Below are 27,356 nucleotides of genomic sequence, written 5' to 3' on the forward strand. Positions count from 1 at the left end.
GTACTAAAACAACGTGAGCGATGCCGATTTTTTACGATAACGAATTATATAATAACATATCAGTGTTTTCAATCGATCAAGTCTATAATAACGAATTCCATAGTTACGTTTCGTATTATAAATTCTTATAAAAATGTTTGAAAGAAATCGAAAATTAAATGATCGTAATTTCCATAAAAAATTACAATATTAACAAAAATAGTTGAAACTTATTCGTGTAAAAAAATAGAAACGAGACTGAAGTAGGAAGATTTAGGAAAAAAAATTATACGATCGTAAACCCATTAGCCATAAAAAAAATAAAAAATAAAAAATAAAAAACCTCATACGATCGTATGGATTCTATACTATCTTATGAAATATAACATCACCGGTCCCTGTGCAGCCGACAAATTCTGAACCTTATACGGTAGTATAATGTCTATACAATCGTATGAAGTTAAAAGGTGTTTGAATAAATCAATGGGTTTGTAAATAACCAATGCCTTTATTTTTCTTTAAAACCCACCTAGCTATCAAACAACTTTAAATCCTCATTTAAAAGAATATTACATCTTAATCACCATTACATGGAATCTTCCTATTCATCACCGTTACAAAAGAATGATTATATCGAGGTAACTTTGTGTGATTATTTGAGTTAATTATTTTAAAATTATGATAAACTTAAACAGTGGGTTAATTTATGTTGGTTTTTTAGTTTGAAATTATTGGTTACACCATTAAGTAATCAACTGCTTAGTTTAAGTTTAGAGGGTTTCTTTGATTTATTTTCTTTATTGATTACACCATAAAGTGATAAACTGATGAGTTAAATGGTAAAAAAAAAGATAAAACGCTAAACCGGTATTGAAACACTAAATTACCGAAATACTATTACCGGTACCGAACCGATATAGTCGGTACAGTATTCAGCATCTATTTTTTCTCAAAGTCGGTATTGGTACCGGTACGGTACCGAACTCATCCCTAAGCTGAACTGTGGCTTTAATGGGCCACTTGTGACACATCTTATTTCTGCAGATGATGTGGTTTTTATTGGAGAGTGGAGGGAGGAGAATGTTATGAATCTGAGATGCTTCTTTTTGGTGTCGGGCCAGAAAGTGAATTTGTCAAAATGCCGGGTGTCTGGAACATGCGTGACTCCTTTAAAAAAACAGCGGGTCTGCTCTGGTGTCGGGTGGGTAGCTTTCCATTTAAACATTTAGGTCTTGAAATCGGGGGAATATGAATCACATCACGGCGTGGGATACAGTGGTGGAGATATTCCAAAAGAGGGTATCGATTTGGAAAGCGAAGACGTTGTCTTTTGGAGGCCGAGCCATGGTTATCAGGTCATTATTGAATGCGTTGCCAACTTATTATTTTTCACTGTTTCGAGCACCCGACGGGGTTCTAGAAAAATTGGATCGTCTGAGAAGAACGTTTATTTGGGGAGGGTCGGATGATAAATCGAAAATCAATTGGGTCACGTGGTAACGGGTGATCGCCCGAAGGAATATGGTGGCTGGTATACGAACCGTACTCTTATGGCGAAATGGTGGTGGCGGTTCAAAGGAGAGCGAGATAGGTTGTGGTTTGGTCAATTCATCATACTTCAAGGAACTGCCGATGATTTGAGTTTGATGGGGATTCAGTTGGATTTGATTATTGGATTGGTGATGAAATACTTAGTATTAAATTCCCTCTCCTATTTGGACTTGAAAGTGAAAAAGGTTGCATGGTAGCTGACAGGTTAATTATGGTGGAGGGTGAGATTTGTAGTATGTGGGATTGGTTAAGAATGCCAAGTGAGGAATTGAGACCTCTTATGTTATGCAAATATGTGGTTATAGTTGGTGGTAGTGATAAGGTGGGTTGGGATTTGGATGAAGGTGGGGAGTTTTCTGTTTCTAGCTTGAAAGGAAAAATTAAAGAGTTGTCTTTTGGTCGGCCCGACTACTCAATCGTGTGGAACAATTGGGTTCCTGGAAAAATGAGTATTTTGGCTTGAAGGGCGAAGCTAGATAGAGTTCCGGTTTTATCTTTGTTGGCCAAACGTAATATTTTTCTTGGTTCGGTAGATTGTCTGACGTGCGGTGATATGGAGGAGACGTCCTAGCATGTCTTCGTTTCATTCTATTTGGCCCAGGCGACTTGGCAAGCGGTGTGAAATTGGTGTAAAGTTCCAAATATATTTGCGTTTAGTATTCGGGATATCCTTGAGCTATACAAGTTCACTAAATTCCCGAGGAGAAAGACAAAGGTGTTTCATGCGGTTTGCCTCGTGTCATTATGGTGCTTATGGAAGACACAGAATGCTATGGTGTTTAACGATTTGACGGTTTCCGTGGAAAGCGTGGTTGGGGACATAAAAGCATTAAGCTTCCTTTGGGTTAAACACAGATCGGGTGGGACACATTTAACGTGGGAGGATTGGTGTAGGTTCAATGTGTAGCTAGTGTGGCTGTTTTCGGTTGGGTTGCGTTATGTTTATATTGGTGGTCTCTGGGCCGTGGACTAGTTTCTGGCTAGTCCCGATCTATTTGTAAACTTGTTTATAATTATTATATTTTGTTGGCCGTTCAAAAAAAAAAAAATTCTCACACTTAACGTTACCATGTAACCTAATCCTTAAACAGTATTAACCATGTTCGGCCTGTCCAATAGTCATGGCAAAGTCTACCTCACAAAAACCGTGCCAGCCACAAACCTCATCATCGTGGAGCAAATCTTGACCCATCAAGTTTGCCGAAGCAGACCTTCGTCCATTTAGTTACGTGGGTCTCATCTCTCACATATACATTTTAAAAGATATCTTGTTCAATTAAAAGTTTACACTTATATGAAGAATATTATTATTATTATTTTTGTTATTATATGTATGTATTGGAAGCAACCACAACGGTTTTGGATGTTGATTGATGATCACTAGACACGTGTGATCCGGTTACAGTTGGTTTCCAATCAATCTGATTTCCATCAATTCATTCTTCGTAAGCTTTCAATCCCTTACATCAATTCCATTCTTTTGTTTTCGTTATGTTTAATTGACGAGTATGCACTCTGTTTACTGTCTCATTTAATTGCCTTTGCCGGCCGTCTTGTTTGACGTTAAAGCCTAAGTTTCTTGATTTTACATATCTTTTCTTTCTATTCGCTATATGCATATCATCAACAAGATGCATTGATCATTGCCACTGTAACTTATTCACGTATGTTTCATTTCATACATGCCCTGCCCACCAACTGTTCGATCAAATTCCTCACTCACGGTTTTTGTCGAATTATGTCAATTTTTTGACACTATTTATCGTTGGTTGATATAAGTGATTGTTTAAATGTTATAGAAACCTAACAAGTAGTTATATTTGCAGGTCAAATATGGCAACCAAAGGTAACCCGGGTGACAATAGAACCCGAAGATCCTTTTCCGTATTCGTAATATTCGGTCTATGCTGTTTCTTCTACCTTTTGGGTGCATGGCAAAGAAGCGGTTTTGGTAAAGGCGACTCAATAGCTCACGAGATAACAAGCAAAGCCGACTGCAGTGTCATTTCGAATCTAAACATTGAAACTCACCATGGTGTTGGAGTTAAAGACTCCAATGATCTAAGATCAAAAACCAAAGTTTTCCCACCGTGTGATGGTCGCTTCATTGATTACACACCTAGTGACAATGAGAAGTTGGAGTGTCTTGTTCCTGCCCCGAGAGGGTATGTGACCCCGTTTTCGTGGCCTCAAAGCCGTGATTATGTGCCAGCTGTTAATGTGGGTTATAAAAACGTGACAACCGAAAATTGGGTGCAATTTGAAGGCAATGTTTTTAGGTTTTTGGATAAAGTAGAACAGTTTCCTCATGGGGTTGATGCGTATATTGATCAGTTAGCCTCTGTTGTTCCGATGGGCAATGGGGTTATTAGAACTGCTCTAGACACTGGCTGTGGGGTAAGTTAACCTATTTTAACAGGTCGATTTGACCCATTAAAAAAAATCTTTTTTAAGTAGTGATGGCGGTTTTGACCCATTTATGAGCAGGTCAATTTTGGTTGTGTTTTATCTCAAATGGGTTAATAGGTTGAAAGTCGCGTAAAGCTTGCTTTTTTATGCAAACAAATCTTCTGAACGTTTATTCAGATATTTTAATTATTTTTGTAATAATGTTGTTTCTGTAACCATCATTTATCCCTTTTTGTAAAAAGGTTTAAAAGTTAAAACAAAAGAAGTGTTTGCAGGTCAATCTGACCCGTTTCAACCCGTTACCCAATCCACCTGTTCATCTTGCCATCTTTAATTTCAAGAATAATTGTTTATTGAGAAAATATGATATGATGTTGTTTATTAATTATTATTGGTTTTCAATCGTTTAAATTGATGGTTTTACATAGGTTGCAAGTTTGGGTGCATACCTATTCAAGAAAAATATTATAAACATGTCATTTTCACCAAAAGACTCACATGAACCACAAATTCGGTTTTCACTTGAACGAGGAGTTCCTGCTTTCATTGGTGATCTTGATACCATAAAGCTTCCATTTCCATCAAGATCGTTTGACATGGCTCATTGTTCTCAGTGCTCGATCCCGTGGACCCAAAATGGTATGTCAAAAAACAAGATTTTCTGAAAATACTTGTTTCTTATAATGGATTAATGATCATATGAGCAGATGGGAAGTACATGATGGAAGTTGACCGAGTTTTGAGGCCCGGTGGCTATTGGGTGCTTTCGGGCCCGCCTATTAATTGGAAGGCGAAATATAAAACATGGCAACGCTCTAAAGAAGAACTTGAAGATGAACAAAAGAAAATTGAGGAGATTGCTAAACTTCTTTGTTGGGAGAAGAAACATGAGAAAGGTGACGTGTCGGTATGGAGGAAACGAGCAAATAAAGATTATTGTCAAGAAAGAGAATCGCGTGTTACGATTTGCCAATCATCAAATGTCGATGATATATGGTATATAATCGTTCACATTAATTCCTAATTCCAACTTGGCCCTTTTGACTCTTAATTATGTGGGAAAACGGTTGGGTCAAGCAGGTTGAGTAATGGGTCTTGTTGGGTCACTACTGATGATGGGTTGGGGTCATACTCTAGGGGTACATATGAGCCAAGCCACTCGTGAATTACTCGATATCGGCTCGCTGAAACCTTGATTCGAACCAAGCTTAAACGGGCTCGAGCATTGTTCACAAAGATTCATTTTTGATTTAAAAAATTTCTTATAATTTAATCCATAACAATTTTCGCATTGAACCCACAAATGAAGCTTGCTCAATAAACAAGCCCGAGCTAGAGCTGACTTGCGAGCCCAAACAAGCATTTTATTTATATAATATTTATGTTTAATATATTAAATATGTATTCATATACTATGTTATATATAGAAATTATAACTAATATATATATATATATATAAACTATTAATAAATAATAAACGAGCCAAGCTTGAGCCTAGTCGAGCTCAGGATCGGCTCGTTTATATTCCTTGGTCAAAAGGCTTTTTGTCAAAAATAATTAGTGTCAGTCTGTCAGATATGATTAGGAAACTTGCGTTGTTTCAATTATTATCCAAACTTTTATACTAAATGCGTTAAAAAATACATATTATATGCTAGAAAAATGGGTGGGTCAGGCTGATTGAATATTAGGCTGAAATGGTTAGGGTCAAAACTGTGAATTTGCTACTTTCATGTTTCACCTGTATCATTAGTTAGAGATAAACAACCCTGATCGGCCCGTTTATGTGCAACTGTAAACGGGCCAAACTTCTTTAAGAAAAAGTACACGTTGACGTGTAGGTACAAGCAAATGGAGGCATGTGTTACACCTTACCCGAAAACCAGCAACCAAGACGAGGTTGCAGGTGGTGAATTAAGCCCGTTTCCACAACGACTTAATGATGTTCCTCCAAGAATCTCAAGCGGGTCCTTACACGGAGTCTCTTCTGGGTCATTTAAAGAGGACACCAAATTATGGATCAAGCATTTGAATGGTTATAAGAGGGTGAACAATATTATCAGTACAGGGCGTTATCGTAATATCATGGATATGAATGCGGGTCTTGGAAGTTTTGCTGCTGCACTTGAATCCCCTAAATCTTGGGTTATGAACGTGGTCCCTACCATTGCTGATAAAGATACTCTTGGTGTCATTTATGAGCGAGGATTGATTGGAATGTATCATGATTGGTAAGTTTTGAAATCTCTGCACTTAAAAATGTTATTTTTAAGAATTTATCTTGCATGGTATTTAAACAGTTAGAGGTTCAAGATGGACGGGTTGGGTAACGGGTCAAGAGGGATTTGGGTTGAAACAGTTCAATTCATTTGGGTAGACTTGGAATCAGTTAAGTTTATAAATGGTAATGTTACCTAAAATAATCGTCTAAATCTTTTGTTGAAACGATTTAGAATGTTGTAAGAACTAAAAATAGACTTTTGGTGACTAACGGTTTTAACCCATTCCCATTTTAGCTATCTTTATTATTTGATCTGTTTGGGTTGAAAACTAGGGTTGTGAATGGATAAGTTTCGAGCTCAAACTGAACTAGAAACCGAATTGCAATTTTTTGGTTTTTGTTTTAAATAATGGGTTCGGTTCGGTTTTATTTTTTTCAATTTTACCATTTGGGCTTGAAAATTGGACCGAAAATTCGGTGTTTTGGGTTTTTGAAAACTTGTTTCGTTTTCTTACAATGGGTTTGGCTTAGTTTTACATATTGGGCTTGAAATTTTTTTCCTGAAGGAAAAAAAATGGCCTGAAATTGAATTTGGGCTTGAAACTTTGGTCCTAAATTTTTTGTTAATCAAGAATTAGTTGATTAAAGCACATTTGGACCTGAAATTTGTGGGTACACCGTTTATTAATTACTTAAAATCATCTTTTTTTTTGTTTGGTTTTACCATTTGGGCTTGAAAACTTTGGACCGAAAAGAAATGGGCCAAAATAATGAATTTGGCCTGAAACTTTGGGCCCAAATAGTTTTTGTTAATTAAGAATTAGTTGATTATTACACATTTAAACTTCAAATTTTTGGGTAGACCATTTGATAATTACTTAAATCGATATTTTTTGTTCGCTTCAGTTTTTTGGGTTTTTGGTCGATAACAAACCGAAATCGAACTGAAGTTTTGGTTTTTTAGAAGACATAAAACCAAATTGTCAGTTTTATATTGGGTTCGGTTATTTTGGTTCTGTTACGTCGGTTATTGTTCCTGGTTACTGATATGTTATTTCGGTTTTATAAGTAAATTGAGTTGAAGTTAATTTTTTAAAAATCTTTTTGTGATGGTCAGGTGTGAAGCGTTCTCCACATACCCTAGATCATACGATCTTATTCACGCTAACGGCCTTTTCACTTTGTACAAAGACAAGTAAGTTGCAATTCTTAAATTATAATACTAGACGGGTGCCCGCGCGATGCAGTGGGAACACAGACCGTTGATAATGGTTTGGTTTCAGTTTTTAACGGTTTTGTTTTAGTTTACGATGATCAAAAAACCACTACTAATTGTTTATTTAAACACTTTCAAACCGGATCGTAAACACCGCTACGTAAATGTTAAGTTTTTAACTAAAAAACTAAGGTGATATCATACTCAAATTAAAGAGAATAAAATTCTCGTTTTTATGGTGCCTGTTTTTTTTTAAAAAATATTAGCGTATGAAAAAATTATGACTGTTTAAAAATCGTGGGTGGAAGTTGGGTTAAATGTGAAATTAAAAAGAATACATGGTTAAAAGTTAAAGGGCTAAGGTTGTAACTATTACTTAAATTTACAAAAGTTAAAGTTGAGGGGGGCAATAATGTAACTATGTTTAAAGAATTGAAGTTTACGGTTTCATATATTTTCTAATGGACTATGTTGCCCCTCTTCAACATGCTATGTAAGTTGTACCATTTGTTAACTAAGTTGTAAATTACTTCAAATCTAAGTGTCTTAATTTGCCCATGAGTTATGTATTAAAGGGGAAGGTTCATGTACATTTTAATCTTAACATGAGAAAGTAGGAAATAATACCAATTTATAAAAAAATGAGAATGTAAGAAACAATACCAACTACAATACCAATCTACATAAACAATGATTTATAATAACAAAGAAAAATACCTAAAAATTACAACAAAAGAATCAAAATCAAGAACAAACTAATAACAGCATATACCAGCAAATACTTATAACAGCAAAAGAAAAATTCTAATAATAACAACAAAATATAAATCAGCAAATACTTACAACGTCTTATAATCGAAGATTAGCAAATACGAACAAAAAAAAAACAACAAACACCTATAAAAATAAACCTAATAATACCAACAAATTGGTTCTCACTGTTCTCATATTAAGAATACAATGTATTTGATCCTGTTTCATGTATTATATATAGTATAGATAGTTATTCTTGTTATTATTTTGTAAGTTTATTTTAAGACAAGACATGCATGCAGGTGTGGTTATGAAGACATCCTTTTAGAGATGGATAGGATTTTAAGGCCGGAAGGTACCGTTATAATCCGCGATCAAGAAATCGAACTGATTAAAGTGAAAAAAATTGTTTCTGGCATGAGGTGGAATACAAAAATGGTGGATCATGAAGATGGCCCTCTTGTTCCAGAAAAGGTATTGTTTGTAGTTAAACAATATTGGGTTGCTGCTGGTGAAAATAATTCACCATCTTCGAGATGATTGTCACATGATTTTTCTAAGTTTTGTTGTTTGTTTTGAATTTTAGTAGGGTTTTTAGCCTAGGGAAATTGGTATAATATTTGTTTTGTGCAACTTTGTTAGTTTGTGTTGGTGCAAAATGTAAACAACAGTTTTAATATTGTTGTTATGATCATAGTTACTTAAGCAATACTCTATTTGAATTGAAAATCATGCTTGTTTATAATGTTTTTGTTAATTAGGTGAAGAAACACTAAGTGACCCGGTACAGATTATAGATAATCTGGGGGTTAAGTAATGTTTCCCACGGATGAGATCTAGCTGAGAAGGCTGTTCTTCAGGAGACCTGCAAAACAAACACCGTAAGCTCGTCACTGAGAAGGGGGGGGGGTTCCTCCTTGTGACCACCCTCCGGCGTGAGAATCAGACTAGGTTGCTCTGAATATAAGTGTATATTAAGAGATTGCTAGATGACTGGATAGCAGATGATCTTACCATTCCAAGATGTTGGAGTATTTATAGCCGAATGTAGGTTTCCAAGCAGGTACAGCCGGCTGAATAGTATTCCTGTTCTACCAACAGTGGACTATGCACAGGCCATACTGGTTGGTGGGTAGGTTACGGCCAACAGTGACAAAGTCGGCTGCACTATTCCACCAACTGTAGATTATGCACGTCCCACCTACTGTGGATTGTACGCAGGCCATGCTGGTTGGTGAAAAGGTTACGGCCAATAGTAACACTATTCCACCAACTGTAGGCTGCGCATGTCCCACAGTAAGGGTTGGTGAGTAGGCAGCGGCTAATAGTGACAAACAGTACTAGAGGGTGCTCCTCCTCGCACTGTTGTCGGTGAGCTGTCACCCTGTGATTGGCTCATGGGCTGTTCTGGTCAGATCGTCTGTCCTATCCATACCTTGGTAGGTATAGTACAAAAGATCTTTCAGAATCATACAGACTGGCTCATTTAGGCGGGATTGTTCCCGCCTTGCTCATTCCTTCATGTGACTACTGAAGTATCTAGTGTCTTGTGCGTGTAGCCCTGCTGTCTGCGGGTAGCCTTCCCTGATGGCTTGTATCCGCAACTGCGGGAACAGGCGGGGTACTTCACCATTGGGAGGCTTTCCCTGCGTGTACAGCTTGCGTACTGCACGTAAGATTCTATGAGCATGGTGGGTCCTGCGGGAGCAGATGGCCTTTGCGCAGACGTCCCTGTTCAAGGTGAGTCTTGCGGGACCAACTGATCTCTGCTGGGACCTACCTCTTCAAGTCCCCCCAGTCCAATGTTCTTCTCACGAATGTTTAATGAAGTGAGGTGAACTTTTGGACTTTAAGCAAGGGGTTTTGAAAAGGGTTTTTAGTTTTAAGGTTCTCCGTGGGGATTCTTCCCGCGGGTTTCCTAATGTCACTTGCAAAAATTCCCGATTTTTTTGCTTGATCTTTGGGTATGATGCGGGTAGGTATGTAACCTTCTCGCAAGTCAGGAGCGTTGAGTCTCACTTGTGTGGATTCTCCTTGAGGTTTTAGTGGTTTTGAACATAGTGATCAATTATGTTTAAACCACCAATTCCATCCTGGAGCCTCAAACAATGTAGTTCTCGACGTTCCCGCTATGCGGGGATGTTATTTCCGTTTCCGCAAGCATTGCCCAGAAGATCCTTCTTGGTTTCAATTCCCTGCGGAGCGCTAGGTATGTGAAGGGTTTTTGCCTTAACACTGTACCCGCGCTCGTCTTACGGTTACTTTACTTTCAAGGTACCCCTGGCGTCAATTCCCTGCGGGTGTTAGGTATGTGAAGGGTTTTGCCTTGACACTGTACCCGCACCCGTCTTATAGTTACTTTGTTGCCGGGGTATTCTTGGCTTCAATTCCCTGCGGGAGCTAGGTATGTGAAGGGTTTTGCCTTAACACTGTACCCGCATCCGTCTTATGGTTACTTGGTTGCCAAGGTAAGGGGTATTTTCCCGCTTACTTTTGAATCTTTTTGAATTTTGAATTTTGAAATTCGAAAGGTTGATGAGGATAAGGACAGTCCAAACATCTGAAACGTCGTGCGACAGTTTCTTCTGACTGTGTCAGGACGTGCAGGAAGTTATGGTGACGTGACAGTACATGGTCATTCCAGACGCTTTTTCCGGCGCGTGGGCGCGATTTTTCGGGCGCGTGGCCGCGAAATTACTGGCACGCGTCCTTTTGACAGCTGTTGCCAGGTTGCTTTTTGCCACGCGTCATAGTTTCATTGCACCTTCAATTTCTCTCTCCTCCGTATTAAATTCACCGCATTAATTGCGATTAGTATATAAAGGGGGTGGAGGATCCTTTCCAATTCATACTTTCACATTTTCTCTTCATCTTTACAGCGATTTCCGGTGAATACTCTAATTAGTCGAGCATTCCCCTGAAATCGTTTTCTTCTTCCTTTTGCAAGATGTCTTCACATGATTTCGAGCCTACGACCGATGATAGGAGTACTGCTGGCGAGTGCCAGTGTGCTCTGCCCGGCGATCAGTACCGGTATGTTGTTAGGAAGTTCATGCTCGATCCTCTCGAGCCTGAGTTTCCTGAATCCCACCAAACCGTGTACGATGCCCCCAGAGGCAAGATCGGGGTTTATGCAGCATTCTTTGTCTATGGGAATCTTAGGTTCCCATTGACAAAGTTTGTTTACCGTGTCCTTGAGAGGCACGGTGTTCATTTGACCGAGCTGCACCCTATGGCGGTCGCCAAGATTCGCCACTTCGAGTGGGTGTGCCGGATTCTGGGCATCGAGCCCCATGTGGACCGCCTGATGACCTTCTATACCTGGAGGTGCATCCAGGGGTGGTACACCCTGACAACCCGTATCAAGGGTTTAAAGATTTGTGCGACCGAGCGCAGTCTCCGATCGTGGAAGCGGGAGTTCTTCTACCTATCCGCCCGCGCCGTCCCCCTTGCCATGAAGTTTAAAAATGGCCAAGCAATTCCGAGCCTTCACGCCCCCAACTACCAGGAGGCGGAATGGTTCTCGAAGATATCCCTGGTCCAATCTCCGGTTTACTGGTTTGCGGAGTCCGGGATGGTGATGCTGGGGATGAGCCGGGTGTGGAAGGAGGCGTCTCAGGTTCCCATCCTTCTCGAATACGGTTTGAACTCTACTCCTTATGGTATGTCTTGTCTTTCTTGCTGATATGAGTTTGTCTTCTAACTGTTTCTTTTCTCTTAGAGGGGAACAATTTGGAGTCGCTCCTGTACCCGCGGGAAGCTGACGATCCTGTGCGGATGGGTACTCGTGCTCTTGATGAGAACGAGTTGCCCATCCTGGAGCAAACAGCGGATCGGTTTGTGGAGGTTTATCCGCTGGGCCACGAGATCCTGAGCCACCGGCGGCCAGGTAAGGCGTTATTCTCCCCTCCACCCCTCAGTGCTGTACCCGCTGCTGGAATTCCTTACATCCTGTCTTCTTCTGAGGAATCCGCAGATGGTCCTTCGTTAGTGCGGAAGAAGCGGGCTGCCGGCGGGAAAGGGAAGGAGAAGGCGGCCTCCACAGCCGATCCAGTGCTCCTATCTGACACTGAGTCAGATAGTGAAGAGGCGGGGGGGAAGCCCGGTGGTGAGAAGACCACTGTTCCGGAGGCTACGACTGTTACCTCTGGAGAACCAATGACAACCACGGTGACCGGCATCAAGAGACCGGCTCCATCGGGTTCGTCCCCGCCCGTCCGTACGTTCAAGCGGAAGAAACCCTGTAAGCACAACTCTCTTAGCTTTTATCTTCATAGTTTAATCTTCAAGTCTTTTTAACACTTTTCTTCTTTACGCAGGTGTGGATGTTGGCGCATTCCAGGGTGAGGGGCCGAGTACAACCTCTCCGCCAATGACGGTAGGCTTGGTCAGCCTACCTGAGGCGTCGACCCAGGCGCCTGCGCCTGCTTCCGCTGGTTCAGTTGCTCATTCTGAGCCGACTGTTCCAGCCGAGATGACGTCACCGCCGGCGGTGAGTGCAATTTTTACAGCATCGTTCACCGAGCCGGCGGTTACTGTTGCTGCTGACTCTTCGGCGGCGTCCGCGACGGACACCATGCCTCCGCCATCGACTGCGGCGGAAACCATGCCGCCTCCGCCATCGGCCTCGACGGCTGGACCTTCAGGTACGCGCGGGGCTTCTCGCCGATCTTTGTTACCTTCCCATCTGCCTGACCTTTTGGATGGATTTCCCTTAGGTTCAGGTGATGGGTTCGGTGGCTATCGGCCTGTGATCGACCCTACAGGTGCGTAGGGTTCTTTTGTCCTTTATGTAATTTTTATCATCTTTTCCTAACTGCTTTGTTTCTTTTGCAGTGTCGGATTCCAATGAAGTGTATGTTCCAAGATGGAACATACGCCGAGGAACAACCCTTCGTACACCTGTGGAGTGCGTGGATTGGGCTCGCCACGTTGCTCCCCATGGTGCGTTGGGGGAAGCCATGGTTAGCTACCAGGAGGGTAGGCTAACCAACGAGCTTCGGGTTCTCCTGGCCCGGATGCAGCCACGCGTCGAGCTGCTTTGTCGTGAAAACGACAAGTTGAAAGCAGCTCGTGTTAAAGAAATATCTCAGGCGCGTGCTCTCCGGGAGGAGAACCAAAAACTGACCGCAGTATCTGCGGAGAAGGAGAAGGCCTTCAAGGCCCTCGAGGTTGAGGTTCAAGCGCGACTCGAGGCCCTCTCCAAGGCTGCCCAAGCTGTTAACGAACAGCTTCGGCTAGCTAAGGAGACTGCGAGGAACGCGACCGAGAGGGCCACCAAGGCTGAAGCTGTTGCTGAGCCTCTCCGCCTGGAGAATGAAGAACTTAAAGCTAAGTTAGAGGCTCTTCAAAAGGCTCATGATGCCTTGGCTATGGAGGATGCGAAGAAGCTTCAAGAGATCCTGGACCTGAGGGGTGTGCTTGCGCAGACCGAGCGGAAGCTTAAGGGCGTTGAAGAGGCCGCTGCAAAGGATGTGCTTCTCGCCAATCTTAATAAGAACGAAGCTGAACGCGCCTGCACCCAAGCTCTGGCTGCCAAGGAATGGCTTCTTCGAGAAGCGTTGCCTCAGGTATTTTAGCTTTATGTCGTCACGCTTTCCTTTGTAGAATAGAAGTTCTTATACTTGTACATTTTTTGTAGGTTGTGCATCGGGTCTTTTCAGAGACATCTTACGACGATGCTATGAGCGCAGCCCTCAACGCTTCTCATGAGGATGGGGAACGGACCGGCTTCCTGCTTGGTCTAGGGTTTGCTGAGAAAGGCGTCCCGCCTTCCAACTTCCCTTTGTATAATGCGGATACCGAAACTATTTATGACCAAGCAGTGAACCATTATGCTGCCTTCCCGCATCCGGTGGTGGAGAAGGTAAATGAAATTGCTGCTGCTGATGATGGGCTTGCTGTCCTTAGAGGTTTCCTTGAACCGTCACACTCTGCTGATGGTGCGGGTCCAAGTGGGAGTGGTCCTGAAGCATGATCCAAAAGATCCCTTTCCACCACTAGCGTAGATATTTGCTCTTGTACTTCTTTTGTATGCGGGTATATACCCAGCAATGTTTGTAATATTCAAGTTGATGAAATAAAGAATGTGTTTGTCCTTTTCTTTATTTAACGCATGTTTACACTTAGCAATTTCTTTAGTACTTAGATAAGTTAACTTTTTGACATGGTAAATTATAAGTTTATTTTTGCTTCCTCTTTCATGATTGTGCGGGTAAGACCGTCACTTGCACTTAGTAGGATGGCTAAACTTACATTTATCCTGCGTGGAAGTTTTCCTTATCTTTTCCTTGAAATTTTCTAAGTGTTCAGAATAAGTTAACCTTTGAACGTGGTAGATGATAGGTTGAAGTTTTGCTTCCTTGTTTGTGATTGTGCGGGTAAGACCGTCACTTGCACTTACAAGGATGGCTAAACTTTACTTACATCTGACCTGCGTGTAGGTTTTCCTTAGAACTTTTTAACATTTTTAGCGTTGTGTTTATGCGGGTTTTGCCGCCTTCTACACGCAACTACTTACTTCTTCACGCATTGGTGCGGTGAATACCGGCACATGGGAAGTTCATAAGTTAAAGGTAAGGCTATCAACACATTGTGTAAGGAGAATCATTTCCATTAGAAGTGGCTCTAGGCCTTTTCTTTACAAGTTTGGAATTGATCTACATATAACATTTGCGTAAGTGAGCTCCATTCCATGTTCTTGGGATAGGAGTGCCATCGAGCCTTTCAAGCCGGTATGCGCCTTTTCCCAGGACTTCTTTGATAATGTATGGCCCTTCCCAGATCGGGGCCAGCTTTCCTGGGCGCTCTTGGTTTGAAGCCTCGTTGTTACGCAGTATGTAGTCTCCTTTATTGAAGTTGCAGAGTTTTACCCGCGTGTTGTAGTACTTTTGCATTTGTCGTTTATAGTTCCCTTCACGCACTGCGGCTAAGTCTCTGCGTTCCTCGGCTAGCATAAGGTCTAACCGTCTTTCCGCATCATTGTCTTCTGGCTGGATCAAGACCCTTGGTGAGGGTAAACCAATTTCGACTGGGACCATGGCTTCAGTGCCATAAGTGAGACTGAACGGGGTTTCTCCCGTACTGGCCTTCTTCAGCGTTCTGTTTGCCCAAAGGACGTGCGGAAGCTCGTCCACCCAGCCGGATATGTGTTTCAAGAGTCTTTTCTTTATGCCATCGACGATGCTCTTGTTTGCTCTTTCCACCTCACCATTACCTTGCGGGTGTGCCACTGAGGTAAATGTGTGGGTGATTTGAAGTTCTTTTAGCCACTGTTGTAGCTTCTTGTCAGCAAAGTTGGTGCCGTTATCGCTCACCAAATTCTGTGGAAGTCCAAAACGACAAATAATAAATTCCCAAATAAATTTTTTGATATGTTTTGCGGTTGTTTGGGCTAAAGGTTTTGCTTCTATCCACTTGGTGAAGTAGTCGATGGCTACCACTAGGAACTGAACATTTCCTGCTGCAGTGGGAAATGGGCCTGTCACATCGATGGCCCATTTCTGAAATGGCCATGAAGAAGTGACTGGAACAAGTTCATTCTTCGGGCAGTGCGTGTTGGGTGCGTAAAGTTGGCAAGACCTGCATTTTCTGATGTATGCCAGTGCATCCGTATGCATCCCCGGCCAAAAGTATCCCGCGTTGTTTAGCTTGGCTACAACAGTGCGGGGACCTGCGTGTACCCCACAGATGCCTTCGTGTACTTCCCTTAGGAGGTAATCAGCATCTTGGTTGTCCACGCATCTTAAGAGTGGGCCAAGAAAGTTACGTCTGTAAAGGATGTCATTGACAAGTTGATAATTTAGTGCTTTACAGCGTAGTTTTCTTGCCTGTGTTTTTTACTCTGGTAGTGTTCCTGCTGCAAGGTAATTTATTATCGGTGTCATCCACGTTTCTGTACCGGTTTGGATGACACAAATTTCCTTGTGCGGGACTGATGGTGCTTCGAGGAGTTCAATGCGGATGTCCTTTCCCAAATGGGTGAAGGCTAGTGACGCAAGCTTGCTTAACGCATCCGCAGATTTGTTTTCGCTGCGCTTGACGTGTATGACTTTACAATCATTAAAATCACGCATGAGGGTTTTTGCCTGGGCGAGGTACAGGGCCATTGTGTCGTTCACAGCCGTGTACGTCCCATTTATTTGGTTGGCTACCAGCATGGAATCCACGTGGGCTTCCAAGTTTTTCACTCCCATCTTACGCGCAATTCTCAAACCGGCCAAGAATGCTTCGTATTCGGCTTCGTTATTCGTACTTGGAAAATCCAACCGAATAGCGTAAGTATATTCTTGGCCTGCTGGGTTGGTTAATTTTAACCCTGCGCCTGAACCCTCGTTACTGGCGGCTCCATCAGTGTAGAGTCGCCAGACATCATTGATGTCCTGTGCTGGGGAGGGTTGAGCCTCCTCCTGGCAGTCTTTCTCCCGCGAAGCGGGGACTTCTGCAATAAAGTCGGCCAGGACCTGGCCTTTTATGGCTGGTCTTGGCTTGTATTTAATTGCATATTCTCCCAATTCAATTGCCCATTTGGCTAGACGTCCCGATAATTCGGGTTTGCCTAGAACGTTTGAGAGTTTGAAGTTGGTGAGAATGGTAATTGGGTGACCCTGGAAATATCGCCTTAACCTGCGTGAAGCGTGTATAAGTGCTAAGACTAATTTTTCGAGGGTAGAGTACCGGGTTTCTACGTCTGTTAGTACACGGCTAACATAATAGATTGGCATCTGGATGCCCTTTCGTTCAACTAGCAGGACTGCCCCGGTTGCTCTATCTGTTGCGGAAAGGTATAGGATTAACTCCTCTCCTGCTTGTGGTGCTGTAAGTGTTGGAAGTTCGATCAAGCGTGACCGAATCTCCTGAAAAGCTGCTTCCGCTTCTGGTGTCCAGCGGAAGTGCGTTTTCTTCAAGCAGTTTCTCAATGTTGACACGAAAGGAAACGACTTATCCGCATGGTTTGCCAAGAAGCGATTAAGTGCGACTAGTCGTCCATTCAGTGTCTGAGCCTGTTTGATGGTGGTAGGTGATTCCATTTTAACAATGGCTTCGACCTTTTCAGGGTTCGCTCTGAAGCCATCTTTAGTAACAATGACTCCCAAGAACTTCCCTTCTTCCATCCCAAATGAACACTTGCTCGGGTTGAGCTTCATGTTTATTTTTCGGAGCGTGTTGAAAGTTTCTTCAATGTCTTTCAACATCGCTTCTGGCTCGAGGCTTTTGATGACCAAATCATCCATATAGACTTCCAAGTTTCTCCCGATTTGGGCATGAAACTCTTTGTCCATTAGTCGTTGGTACGTAGACCCTGCATTCTTAAGTCCGAATGGCATCATTTTATAACAAAATGTACCATCGGGCGTCCGAAATGCGGTTTTGTCATGGTCATCTATGGCCATGTGGATTTGGTGGTACCCCTTATACGCATCCAAGAAGCATTTAAGGCGAAATAGTGCCAACGAATCCACCTTGAGATCAATTTCTGGTAACGGATAACAATCTTTGGGGCATGCTTTGTTCAAATCTTTGAAATCTATGCACATGCGCCATTGTTTGTCATTCTTCGGTACCATTACGGGATTTGCAACCCATGTTTGATATCTACTAACGCGTACGATGCCTGCGTCAAGGAGTTCCTTGACTTGGGTTCTACACGCGTTAGTTTGTTCAGGCCCCATTACTCTGCGCTTTTGTACGACTGGCGTAACAGCCGGATCGCACTTGAGCTTATGCTCCGCCTTACTTCGGGGTACACCAGTCATGTCAGCTGGTGCCCACGCAAAGATGTCAGCGTTTTTCTGCAGTAAGCGTTTGAGTAATGTGCGGGTGGGATCAACGATTGTTGGTCCAATGGTAACGGCCTGGTCGGGGTATTTGCCATTGAAGGCCCATTTTTCCGGTTCAGTGATGGTTGGTTTAGCCTTCTTCGGTTTGGGTTTAGATGAGAAAGATGCAATACATACCTGGGGAATGCCAGAGATCATCGCTACACCCTCAGCTGTTGGCCATCCCATCATGCCGTGGACTGAAGATACCACGGCATTGAATCTTGCCATCCCGTCTCTTCCGAATAGGATGTCGTACGTGTGGTGTGGCTTTTTCATCACGACAAAATCCACGTCTTCAGTGCGTGAATGATTCCCATCAGTAAGAGTAACGGGGAAAGATAGGATACCCAGGGGGGTTTCTGTACTGCCGTCAAACCCTTCCATTGAAGCGTAGACCGTTTCCAAGCGTTCTTTATCTTCATCATCCAGCTTATCAAAGAACTGCCTGTACATCACTGTCGACGAAGCGCCGTTGTCAGCAAGAGTGCGGGAAGTGATGTAATGCCCCAGCTGGCTTCTGATGACGATGGGGCCTTCTTTGCTGGGGCCTCCTGGCACTCGCGGGAAGCGCACCTCAGCTTCCTTCCACGCGCATGGTTCTGTCACTCGCCTTTTTCTTCCTCTGACCTTACCATGAACCATGTTGTTGCTGATGTCGACGGGCATTCGTCCGTTACCTCTGTACCGGTTGTCATTCCTTCCTCCCTTCCTGATTGATGCCACGAGATGTGCAAGTCTTCCATCCTTGACAAATGTCTCAATAATGTCTTTCAATGATGTGCACTCTTCAGTACCATGACCCTTTGTCCCGTGGAAATCACAGGATTTGCTTTGATCCGCATTAGGTTTCTGTCGGATCAATGGGGCTTTTGGCCATGGTAATTTTTCCGTGGCAAATATCTCCGTGACGCTCTTCGTGAGTGGCGTCCACCGGTGTTTTCGGTTTGAAGGGTGTGTGTTATCCCTTCCGCTAACAAGAGGGCGAGAGCTGGATGAGGTGTCAAAGTTTACCCTTGACTGCCAAATACCTAGCCTCCTCTTTTTGTTCTGCCGGGCGATCCGGACATTGTTCTCTCTTGTCCTCTGAGTTTAGAGGTGTGTACTCTGGGGAAGATCCCTTCCCAGTTGCTTTTCCGTCTCGGCAAAGCGCTTTGCCGCCGTCATGATGGCATCCCAAGTTGATGGCATGCCATCCTTACCCGTCAATGTGCGGATAAGTTCTGGGTATTCGGCGCCTTGGATGAAGGCGGAGCGAACCAGATCCTCACTTATGTTGCCGAGACTAAGCTTTTTGGAGTTGAAGCGAGTGATGAAGTCCAATAAAGATTCATCCTCCTCTCTCACGCAGTTGAGGATCGTCCACTGCTCTTCAGTGTACTTCCTCTGTTGGCTGAAGTGCTGGCTGAACTTGTTTTGAAAGTCCGCCCAGTCATATATGTGGTGGATCGGTAAACGATCGAACCATGCCCTGGCCGCTCTGACCAGAGTCATTTGGAACATGTAGCACCACGTGGGTTCTGTCCAGTTGCTGACGGTAGCCCCCGCAATGAACCTGTTCAAATGGTCGTCTGGGTCGGATAGACCATCATAAGTGCCAATGTTGGACATTTGTTTGGCACTTCTCGGGGCGATTGCTTCCGCAATGTCCCTTGCGAATTTTGACTTTCCTGCATTTGTAGCAGTTGGTCTAAAGGTTTTGGAGAAGTCACGCGGGTTTCTCTCCACGATTGGTTTAAAGGCTTCCCCAAAATTCCTTTTTGGTTGGTCGTCCGTCTCCTTACGCTTCCCTTTCGCCTTATGGCGAGGGTTCGCGTCGGTATCAGACTCCAACTCGTCGTCTGAGTACTCGCAGTCACTGCTCATATTGAGGTGTTGGCGAGTACTGCCGAATTCGTCAGCCTGTTGGGCTGAACGCAAGCGTTCATCCAATTCGGCTTGGAATTCTCTTTGCCGTGCTTCGGCCCACGCCTTCACTTGATCTAGTGTTTGGCGAGGAGCCCTCGTTCGTTTTTCCAGCTGGGTATTGGTGAACCCCAGTGGAATATTTACTCCACTTGCCCCGGCTTGTGTAGTCGGGGTAGTGTTCGTAAGGATTGTATAACCGCCGGTGTTCCCCCCAGTTGCTGGGGTTGTTACCGGGGTTTCTTGGTCGGTTACTGGCCTTTGGACCGGAGTAACGTTAACCATTTCTTCAGAAAATTCGAAAAAACTAAATTAGTTCTAGCTTTTATGCACGGATGGCGCCAATGAATAAACACTAAGTGACCCGGTACAGATTATAGATAATCTGGGGGTTAAGTAATGTTTCCCACGGATGAGATCTAGCTGAGAAGGCTGTTCTTCAGGAGACCTGCAAAACAAACACCGTAAGCTCGTCACTGAGAAGGGGGGGGGGTTCCTCCTTGTGACCACCCTCCGGCGTGAGAATCAGACTAGGTTGCTCTGAATATAAGTGTATATTAAGAGATTGCTAGATGACTGGATAGCAGATGATCTTACCATTCCAAGATGTTGGAGTATTTATAGCCGAATGTAGGTTTCCAAGCAGGTACAGCCGGCTGAATAGTATTCCTGTTCTACCAACAGTGGACTATGCACAGGCCATACTGGTTGGTGGGTAGGTTACGGCCAACAGTGACAAAGTCGGCTGCACTATTCCACCAACTGTAGATTATGCACGTCCCACCTACTGTGGATTGTACGCAGGCCATGCTGGTTGGTGAAAAGGTTACGGCCAATAGTAACACTATTCCACCAACTGTAGGCTGCGCATGTCCCACAGTAAGGGTTGGTGAGTAGGCAGCGGCTAATAGTGACAAACAGTACTAGAGGGTGCTCCTCCTCGCACTGTTGTCGGTGAGCTGTCACCCTGTGATTGGCTCATGGGCTGTTCTGGTCAGATCGTCTGTCCTATCCATACCTTGGTAGGTATAGTACAAAAGATCTTTCAGAATCATACAGACTGGCTCATTTAGGCGGGATTGTTCCCGCCTTGCTCATTCCTTCATGTGACTACTGAAGTATCTAGTGTCTTGTGCGTGTAGCCCTGCTGTCTGCGGGTAGCCTTCCCTGATGGCTTGTATCCGCAACTGCGGGAACAGGCGGGGTACTTCACCATTGGGAGGCTTTCCCTGCGTGTACAGCTTGCGTACTGCGCGTAAGATTCTATGAGCATGGTGGGTCCTGCGGGAGCAGATGGCCTTTGCGCAGACGTCCCTGTTCAAGGTGAGTCTTGCGGGACCAACTGGTCTCTGCTGGGACCTACCTCTTCATTAGGTAAATTGGATTTTAATAATTCAGTTTACAATATATTTGTTTTGAGTTGGGATGTAATTCCTAAGGCTAATGATGAGTGTGTATCAACATAAGGTTTGTTATTTTTTGAGCGGCTAGCACACTCTCTCTAATTCTACTTCTAAATCTACACCAATGTCCACTGTAGGAATCGAACCCTCAACTTTATGGGGGAAGGATACCATTTTACATACCATGGTATCCCTAAGTTATAAGCCCTTTGGTGCCAAATTCTTAACGTGATTAGAAGTGCTTTTCCTCTTCCACACGAAGAGGTGGCAATATATATTTTGAGGTTATGGATGGTATGCGTTTTGCTCTACAAAGTGTTTGTTTTCTTTGTTTTGCTCTATGGAGTGCCTGTTTTAGTTGTTTGCTCCATACGAAGTGTCTGCTATATCTATTTTGCTTGACGAAACTCTGCAACATGTCATGTTTTGACCTACATGTCGTATGTATGTTTACATGTTTTGCTATCCAGTTATTTGTGTTGAGGCGTGTGGATCCATCACATGGATACTGAAACAACCCGAGAAATACTACTACCACTAGGGATGAGCTCAGTACCGGTAGCGAAAATCCCGATCCCTACACAAATTTTTTGTATAGGTACCGAAATATTCAGTTCGGTACCGGTATTTATGGTAAAATCCAGGAAATACCGGTACCGTACCCTACCGGTCCTTAAAACTCAAAACTTTGGTACCGATTCGGTACCGACGTACCAAATCGATACCAATTTTGGAACCGATATCGGTTCGGTACCGGTACCGATGTCGAATTTGCTCATTCGTAACTACCACCATTGGCGAAGCATAGTGAGGGCCAAAGGTGGCCCCGACCCCTTGTATTTTATTTTATTTTATTTTTTTTGCGCATCAGTGTAAATTACCTGTTTTTGACTGAAAATCTAAGCCCCTATGATTTAAAAAAAATACATTTTGAGTCCCCCTAACCTAATCCTGGATAGTGTTCTCTTCCAAGCTCCGTAGGGATGACAATGGGTCGGGTTTAGGTATTCTCAAACCCATACCTGGTTATAAAAGTCCATCCCAAACCCATCGGGTAATTACCCGCCGGGTTTCGGGTTTTCCCATCGGGTTTCGGGTTTCGTATCGGGTTTTGACAAAATACCCGTCGAGTACACCCGGCTCAAAACCCATCGGGTTTCTACCGGGGTTTTGACAAAATATAACTAATCGATTAAAAATATGGTTACCATATAGGTAAATATCTCAAATAATTAACATAAACAAGTTTCGACAAATAATATATTTGGAATATAGTATATATATAATATAATATGCTATATCGGCTACATCTGGTATATAATCGGGTAAATGGGTCTATGTTATCGGGTAATCGGGTTGCGTAATCGGGTATATTAGAAATCCCAAACCCGCGGAAAAATTTTAAAACTAATCCCAAACCCTAACGGGTCGGGTATTACCCGTCCTATTTATGTCGGGTTTCGGGTTTTCCCATCGGGTTCGGGTTTCATTGCCATCCCTAAAGCTCCGCCACTGACTACCACTACTGTTTTCGAGGCAGTGCAGAGGAACGCGGGTGAGGTGTTTGTTGCATATATGAATGACTCCCACAAATCTAAACCACAAGTCACACAAGAGGTGGGATGTCAAGTCCATCAACACAAATATGAAACGCGACTTGCTGATGCTCGCTTTGAAAGTTGATGGAAAGATGGTGGTGGCGTTACGTTACGTTACGTGGTGAAGGAGGTGAAGGTTAGCGAAGTGGTACATGTTGATTAATAAGAAGTGATGGGTGGGGCTTTGGTGATTGCTTACTTTAGTTAAAACTTTTCTAAAAAGTTATTGCGTGTTTGAGCTAGTTAAACGTTGTGACGTCATATATTACACTTTTGTAACTATTAACTAATTGTTAAAAGTTATTAGGAGGTTGAAATAAGAAATCCCAAACACCCTTGTATTGGGTGGTTTTCTTTTTAGTATGAGGGGTGTATTTGATTTTCGACATAAGTTTGGGAAAAAATATGTTAGTACAAAAAGTTAAACTTTTACATTTACCCAATTCTTGGAACGAAGTCATGCATTAAGAAAAGAAAGGACTAAAACCATATAATCTGTCTATGCAATTAATGCAGTAAAAAATCAAAAAACGGTCAAGGGCCGCTACTTGAAATATAGGTTATCGCGTTGGGATGGCGGTGAGAAAGTGGTAATTTTAATATCATGCAACGTGTGTATATATATATATATGTGTGTGGGGGGGTGAGTTAACGTACAATAATTGTTTAACGTACATTACGTACACGAAATACGTTCAAGGTTAAAAACACAAAAACGTTCAAGCCAAATTCCAAACCTAAAACGTTCAAGGTTAAATTCTAAAACGTTCAGGCTTAAAACCTAAAACGTTTAGGCTTAAAATTTGATACTTTCAAGGTTAAAAACCATCACTCAAAGGCAAAATTGATCGATTGATGATTAATTGGATCAATTTCAAGGTTAATTGGTTAATTAGGTTCAGCAATTTCAATTTCAATTGGAATTAATCACTGACCTGTGAACAACGATCGATGCTGTGATGGAAGAGGACGGTGCTCACGACGGTAGACGATGGTTGCGACGGTGGACGGTGGACTTTTGTAATATTTGCAATTTTTCAAACCCGAAAATCCAGCTCAAATCAAAAATTTGCTTTTAATAATAATAATAATATTGTTACTATTAGTATTATTATTATTATTATTATTATTATTATTATTATTATTATTATTATTATTATTATTATTATTATTATCTTCACTATCAAACATTCGCCGATAATAGGTCACGTACTGTTTAATACATTACGCATAACACGGTTTTGATTTTTGTTTATTAAAGTATTATAAATATTAGACTAGAACGGAAACCACCCTAGCTTAATAATTTATCTCATTTGAACATCAAACCAAACATCAAGGACTACTTTGTAAAAAATTTAAAACCATCGCTTCCCTCTCTCCCCAAATCCCGTTCCCCCCCCCCCCCTCCTCGTTTGATCCAGATTTTTAGCTGGGATCGTGGAATTAGTTATCTCTACACGTCAACGGGTCAATCGTGCGTTCAATCAACGTTTAGAAAAGGAATTTAACAGCTAATTTGCAACCATTTCTCGCGTTAACAACCCGCGGCTGAAACAACCTCAAAACACAATATATAAATGATTTTATTTCAATTAAACGATCCTACACCATCCCCTAGCATTCTGAACCAGAGCCCTAAATCAATTTCATCATACAGGCAGTGTAATATCGATTTTGATCTCGTATTCTTGGTCGAACCCTAACTCATCGTTCACCACCAATTCGAATGTAACATTTCAGTTTTATGTTTTTCATGCATTTGTAAATGTTACCCGACCCGGTTCGTATTCGGGTGAATTTATCAATAAAATGTTCCATTAGTTTAATTATTTATTTTTTATAATTATTAAACTATCAAGAAAATGCAACTTAACCCCTACACTTACTTCTAAACCGCTTTGCATCCACAGTCAAAGTCTAGGGACCCGGTTTTGTTTTTTATTTTATTTTATTTAATTCCTAGTTTTCTTTTTGTTTTAATAATGATAAAAATAATAAATAAACATTGTTTTAGCGAAACCGAACCTCGAAAGTGTTAATTTGGCCATGGCTTTGCGTCATAAGTATGCATGCACATATACACATAAACATACATATATATACATATAATACTATAAAAGAAATATTATTTTATTTATTTATTTATTCATATTTATTTATTTATTCATTTATTATATATATATATATATATATATAATTATATATATGAATTTGTTTTTAAAATTAATGTTTCATTCAAACATATATATAATGTTTATTAATACTTAATATCGGTTATTATTTAAAATCTATTTACTTGAAATATATGAGCATGGATAAAATATATCACTTATATTAATTACCAAATAATAGTATTTACACAAATAATAATAATAATAAATATAATGTTAATACTAAAATTAGTTAATAAATAATTAACAAATAAAATAATCTAAACCCTAAACGTCTCCCAAATATTTCAAACCGATTAAAATACAATAATAATGTTGAAACTAATAATATCTCATCAAATCTCAAATCGTTATTAATTCTTATCCTCATTTATTAATACTATCCTTAAACAATTAGGGCATCCTTGTTGACGTATCTCGAAGGCTTGAACGTGTTCATCCTCATTTTTTTTTATTATTATCTCATCCTCATTAATCCATCTATAAGGTAAGTAATTCACATTCCCCCTTTTTTACCGTTTTATATTTTGAGAACGTTATGCGTTAATCATTTTTTTACTACAATTCCACTATTTGTGTTATATGATATTGCTTAATTAGTTATACGTGCAAATGTGACTATGTGTTTACTTTATGTTTTGGTGGTTGGTATCTCATCCTCATCCGCATTAGTATGATCATATGCCGTCGGAGTAGCTCGTTATCCATGGGATTCGAGTGAAAAGACAACTTTTATATTACTGTTATATTGTTGTTATGCTAGTTGTAGTATCTCATATTATCGCAAGGAATTGTCATTTTTATATTATATGTATTCAAAAACCATGATTACTTGCTCAAATTTATGTTGATAAACTATGTATTTTCCCACATGGCGCAGGTAGCTATATTGGATGAAGCAAGAGGTTTAAAGAGTAGATTCGACCTTAGGATGCATGAATTAAAGACTTATTTATTTCTTTCTATTTAATTGTAATGTTTGTTTCCATGAGACAATGTTTGTGCTTTTGCGTACTTGAATAATATGAATTTAATAATTTAGATATTGACACGTGTATTTATTTTATTGTCTTTTGAGCTATGATACAATTATGTCGCGCCCCGGCATATTCCGCCATAGATTGAGGTGTGACAGATTGGTATTAGAGCCGAAGGCTATAAGATAAGTGGTTAGACTTAACGACCTAGTAGCATGTTTAGGGTCCCTATACTTGTTCCTATACGTGCACCTTACATGTTTAAATTTTTCTACATAGCTTAATTTATTTAAATTGTTTATCATATACAAATGTACACGAAAGCACACACTTATTCCGAGGCTATGCCTCAAAATCATTTTTTTCAAAATTTTAGAACGATTTTTAATCGGGAAATTCCTTAAGAATTCCCACCTTTTACCTCCCCTTTCCTTGAGGATGATTCGTGTAACAGATACGTAGTAACTGTAAGGGAGACACACCTGTACACCGATTCCTTGACACCAAGGCTTGCGAGCCTAAGGAAGTGCAATGCGGAAACATCTCAATCAGCCATGAGACCTGGTTGCCTTCCTGGAGGGTGAGGTGTGAGTGTGAAACTTGTTAGGCCAAAGCATATCACACCAAACGTTCGCGAATCTACTACCCTCATTGTATCAATCGTTGTCATGTGACGATTACATCCTTAATTTATAACCGAATTAACGGTGATACGTGGCTAAAATCGGTTTTCCATATTGTGTTAGTTGAATAGTTGGGTGAAGCATACAAATACGGGGTGGTTCCCGAAGTACTTCAACCATCTATCTCAATACCCCTCAAAACTCAATTTTCATCTATTTTGTGAAATTAATACATGAGTATTTCAACAACTTTTATTTGGTTTTCGATATTTTCATTTCGTTGGAAGGAACCATGGTGGTTCATGAAATCCTAACCAACAAATGAAACCCCATGTTTCAATTTTGGTTATGTTACGACTATTTATTAATGTATTTATTTTATTTATTATTCCTCATTACATCAACACTTATAAAATCACGTCTCATAAATGACTTCGTTCTCAACCTCAACCACAAACTCAACCTCAAATTGTTAAATAGAATTCACAAGTATCAACTTATACAAACTCATACATTTACAACAATTACCCAAGTCTCATAAATTTTAAACTTTTGATCCTTGCAGTATGTCTTCCCGTCTCATCAACCGTACCCTTCGCGCTGGCAACTCTGGCCGTCGCTTGTCATCTCGTATTACAAAGGGAATCGTGGAAGCCCTACCAATGGTCATCTCTCAACTCCAAGCCGTGAATGCCGCAGCTGTTCCCGCAAACCCTAATGTTTTCACTA

General features: G+C 41.5%; 1 protein-coding gene across 1 annotated transcript; it reads left to right on the forward strand.

The window, feature by feature from the left end:
* The first annotated feature begins 3,344 nt into the window (after positions 1 to 3,344).
* LOC143628291 (putative methyltransferase PMT2) lies at positions 3,345 to 8,707 on the forward strand. Its single transcript, XM_077097922.1, has 6 exons — positions 3,345 to 3,927; positions 4,368 to 4,578; positions 4,647 to 4,935; positions 5,781 to 6,170; positions 7,278 to 7,355; positions 8,432 to 8,707. The coding sequence occupies exons 1-6, from the start codon at positions 3,364 to 3,366 to the stop codon at positions 8,667 to 8,669; spliced, it is 1,770 nt and encodes a 589-aa protein (XP_076954037.1). The 5' UTR covers positions 3,345 to 3,363; the 3' UTR covers positions 8,670 to 8,707.
* The last annotated feature ends 18,649 nt before the right edge of the window (positions 8,708 to 27,356 follow it).

This window comes from Bidens hawaiensis, unplaced genomic scaffold, assembly GCF_021521415.1.
Source record: "Bidens hawaiensis isolate Kalapana, Puna unplaced genomic scaffold, B.hawaiensis_p1.1 tig00004864_1, whole genome shotgun sequence".
Classification (NCBI taxonomy): Eukaryota; Viridiplantae; Streptophyta; class Magnoliopsida; order Asterales; family Asteraceae; genus Bidens; species Bidens hawaiensis.

What these genes read in the sequence shown, in the direction of transcription:
- LOC143628291 (XM_077097922.1), top strand. Translation starts at nt 3,364, where the DNA reads ATGGCAACCAAAGGTAACCCGGGTGACAATAGAACCCGAAGATCCTTT. An exon ending in TCAAATGTCGATGATATATG is followed by an intron (nt 4,936 to 5,780) that starts GTATATAATCGT and finishes GTTGACGTGTAG; the next exon opens with GTACAAGCAAATGGAGGCAT. An exon ending in TTCACTTTGTACAAAGACAA is followed by an intron (nt 7,356 to 8,431) that starts GTAAGTTGCAAT and finishes ACATGCATGCAG; the next exon opens with GTGTGGTTATGAAGACATCC.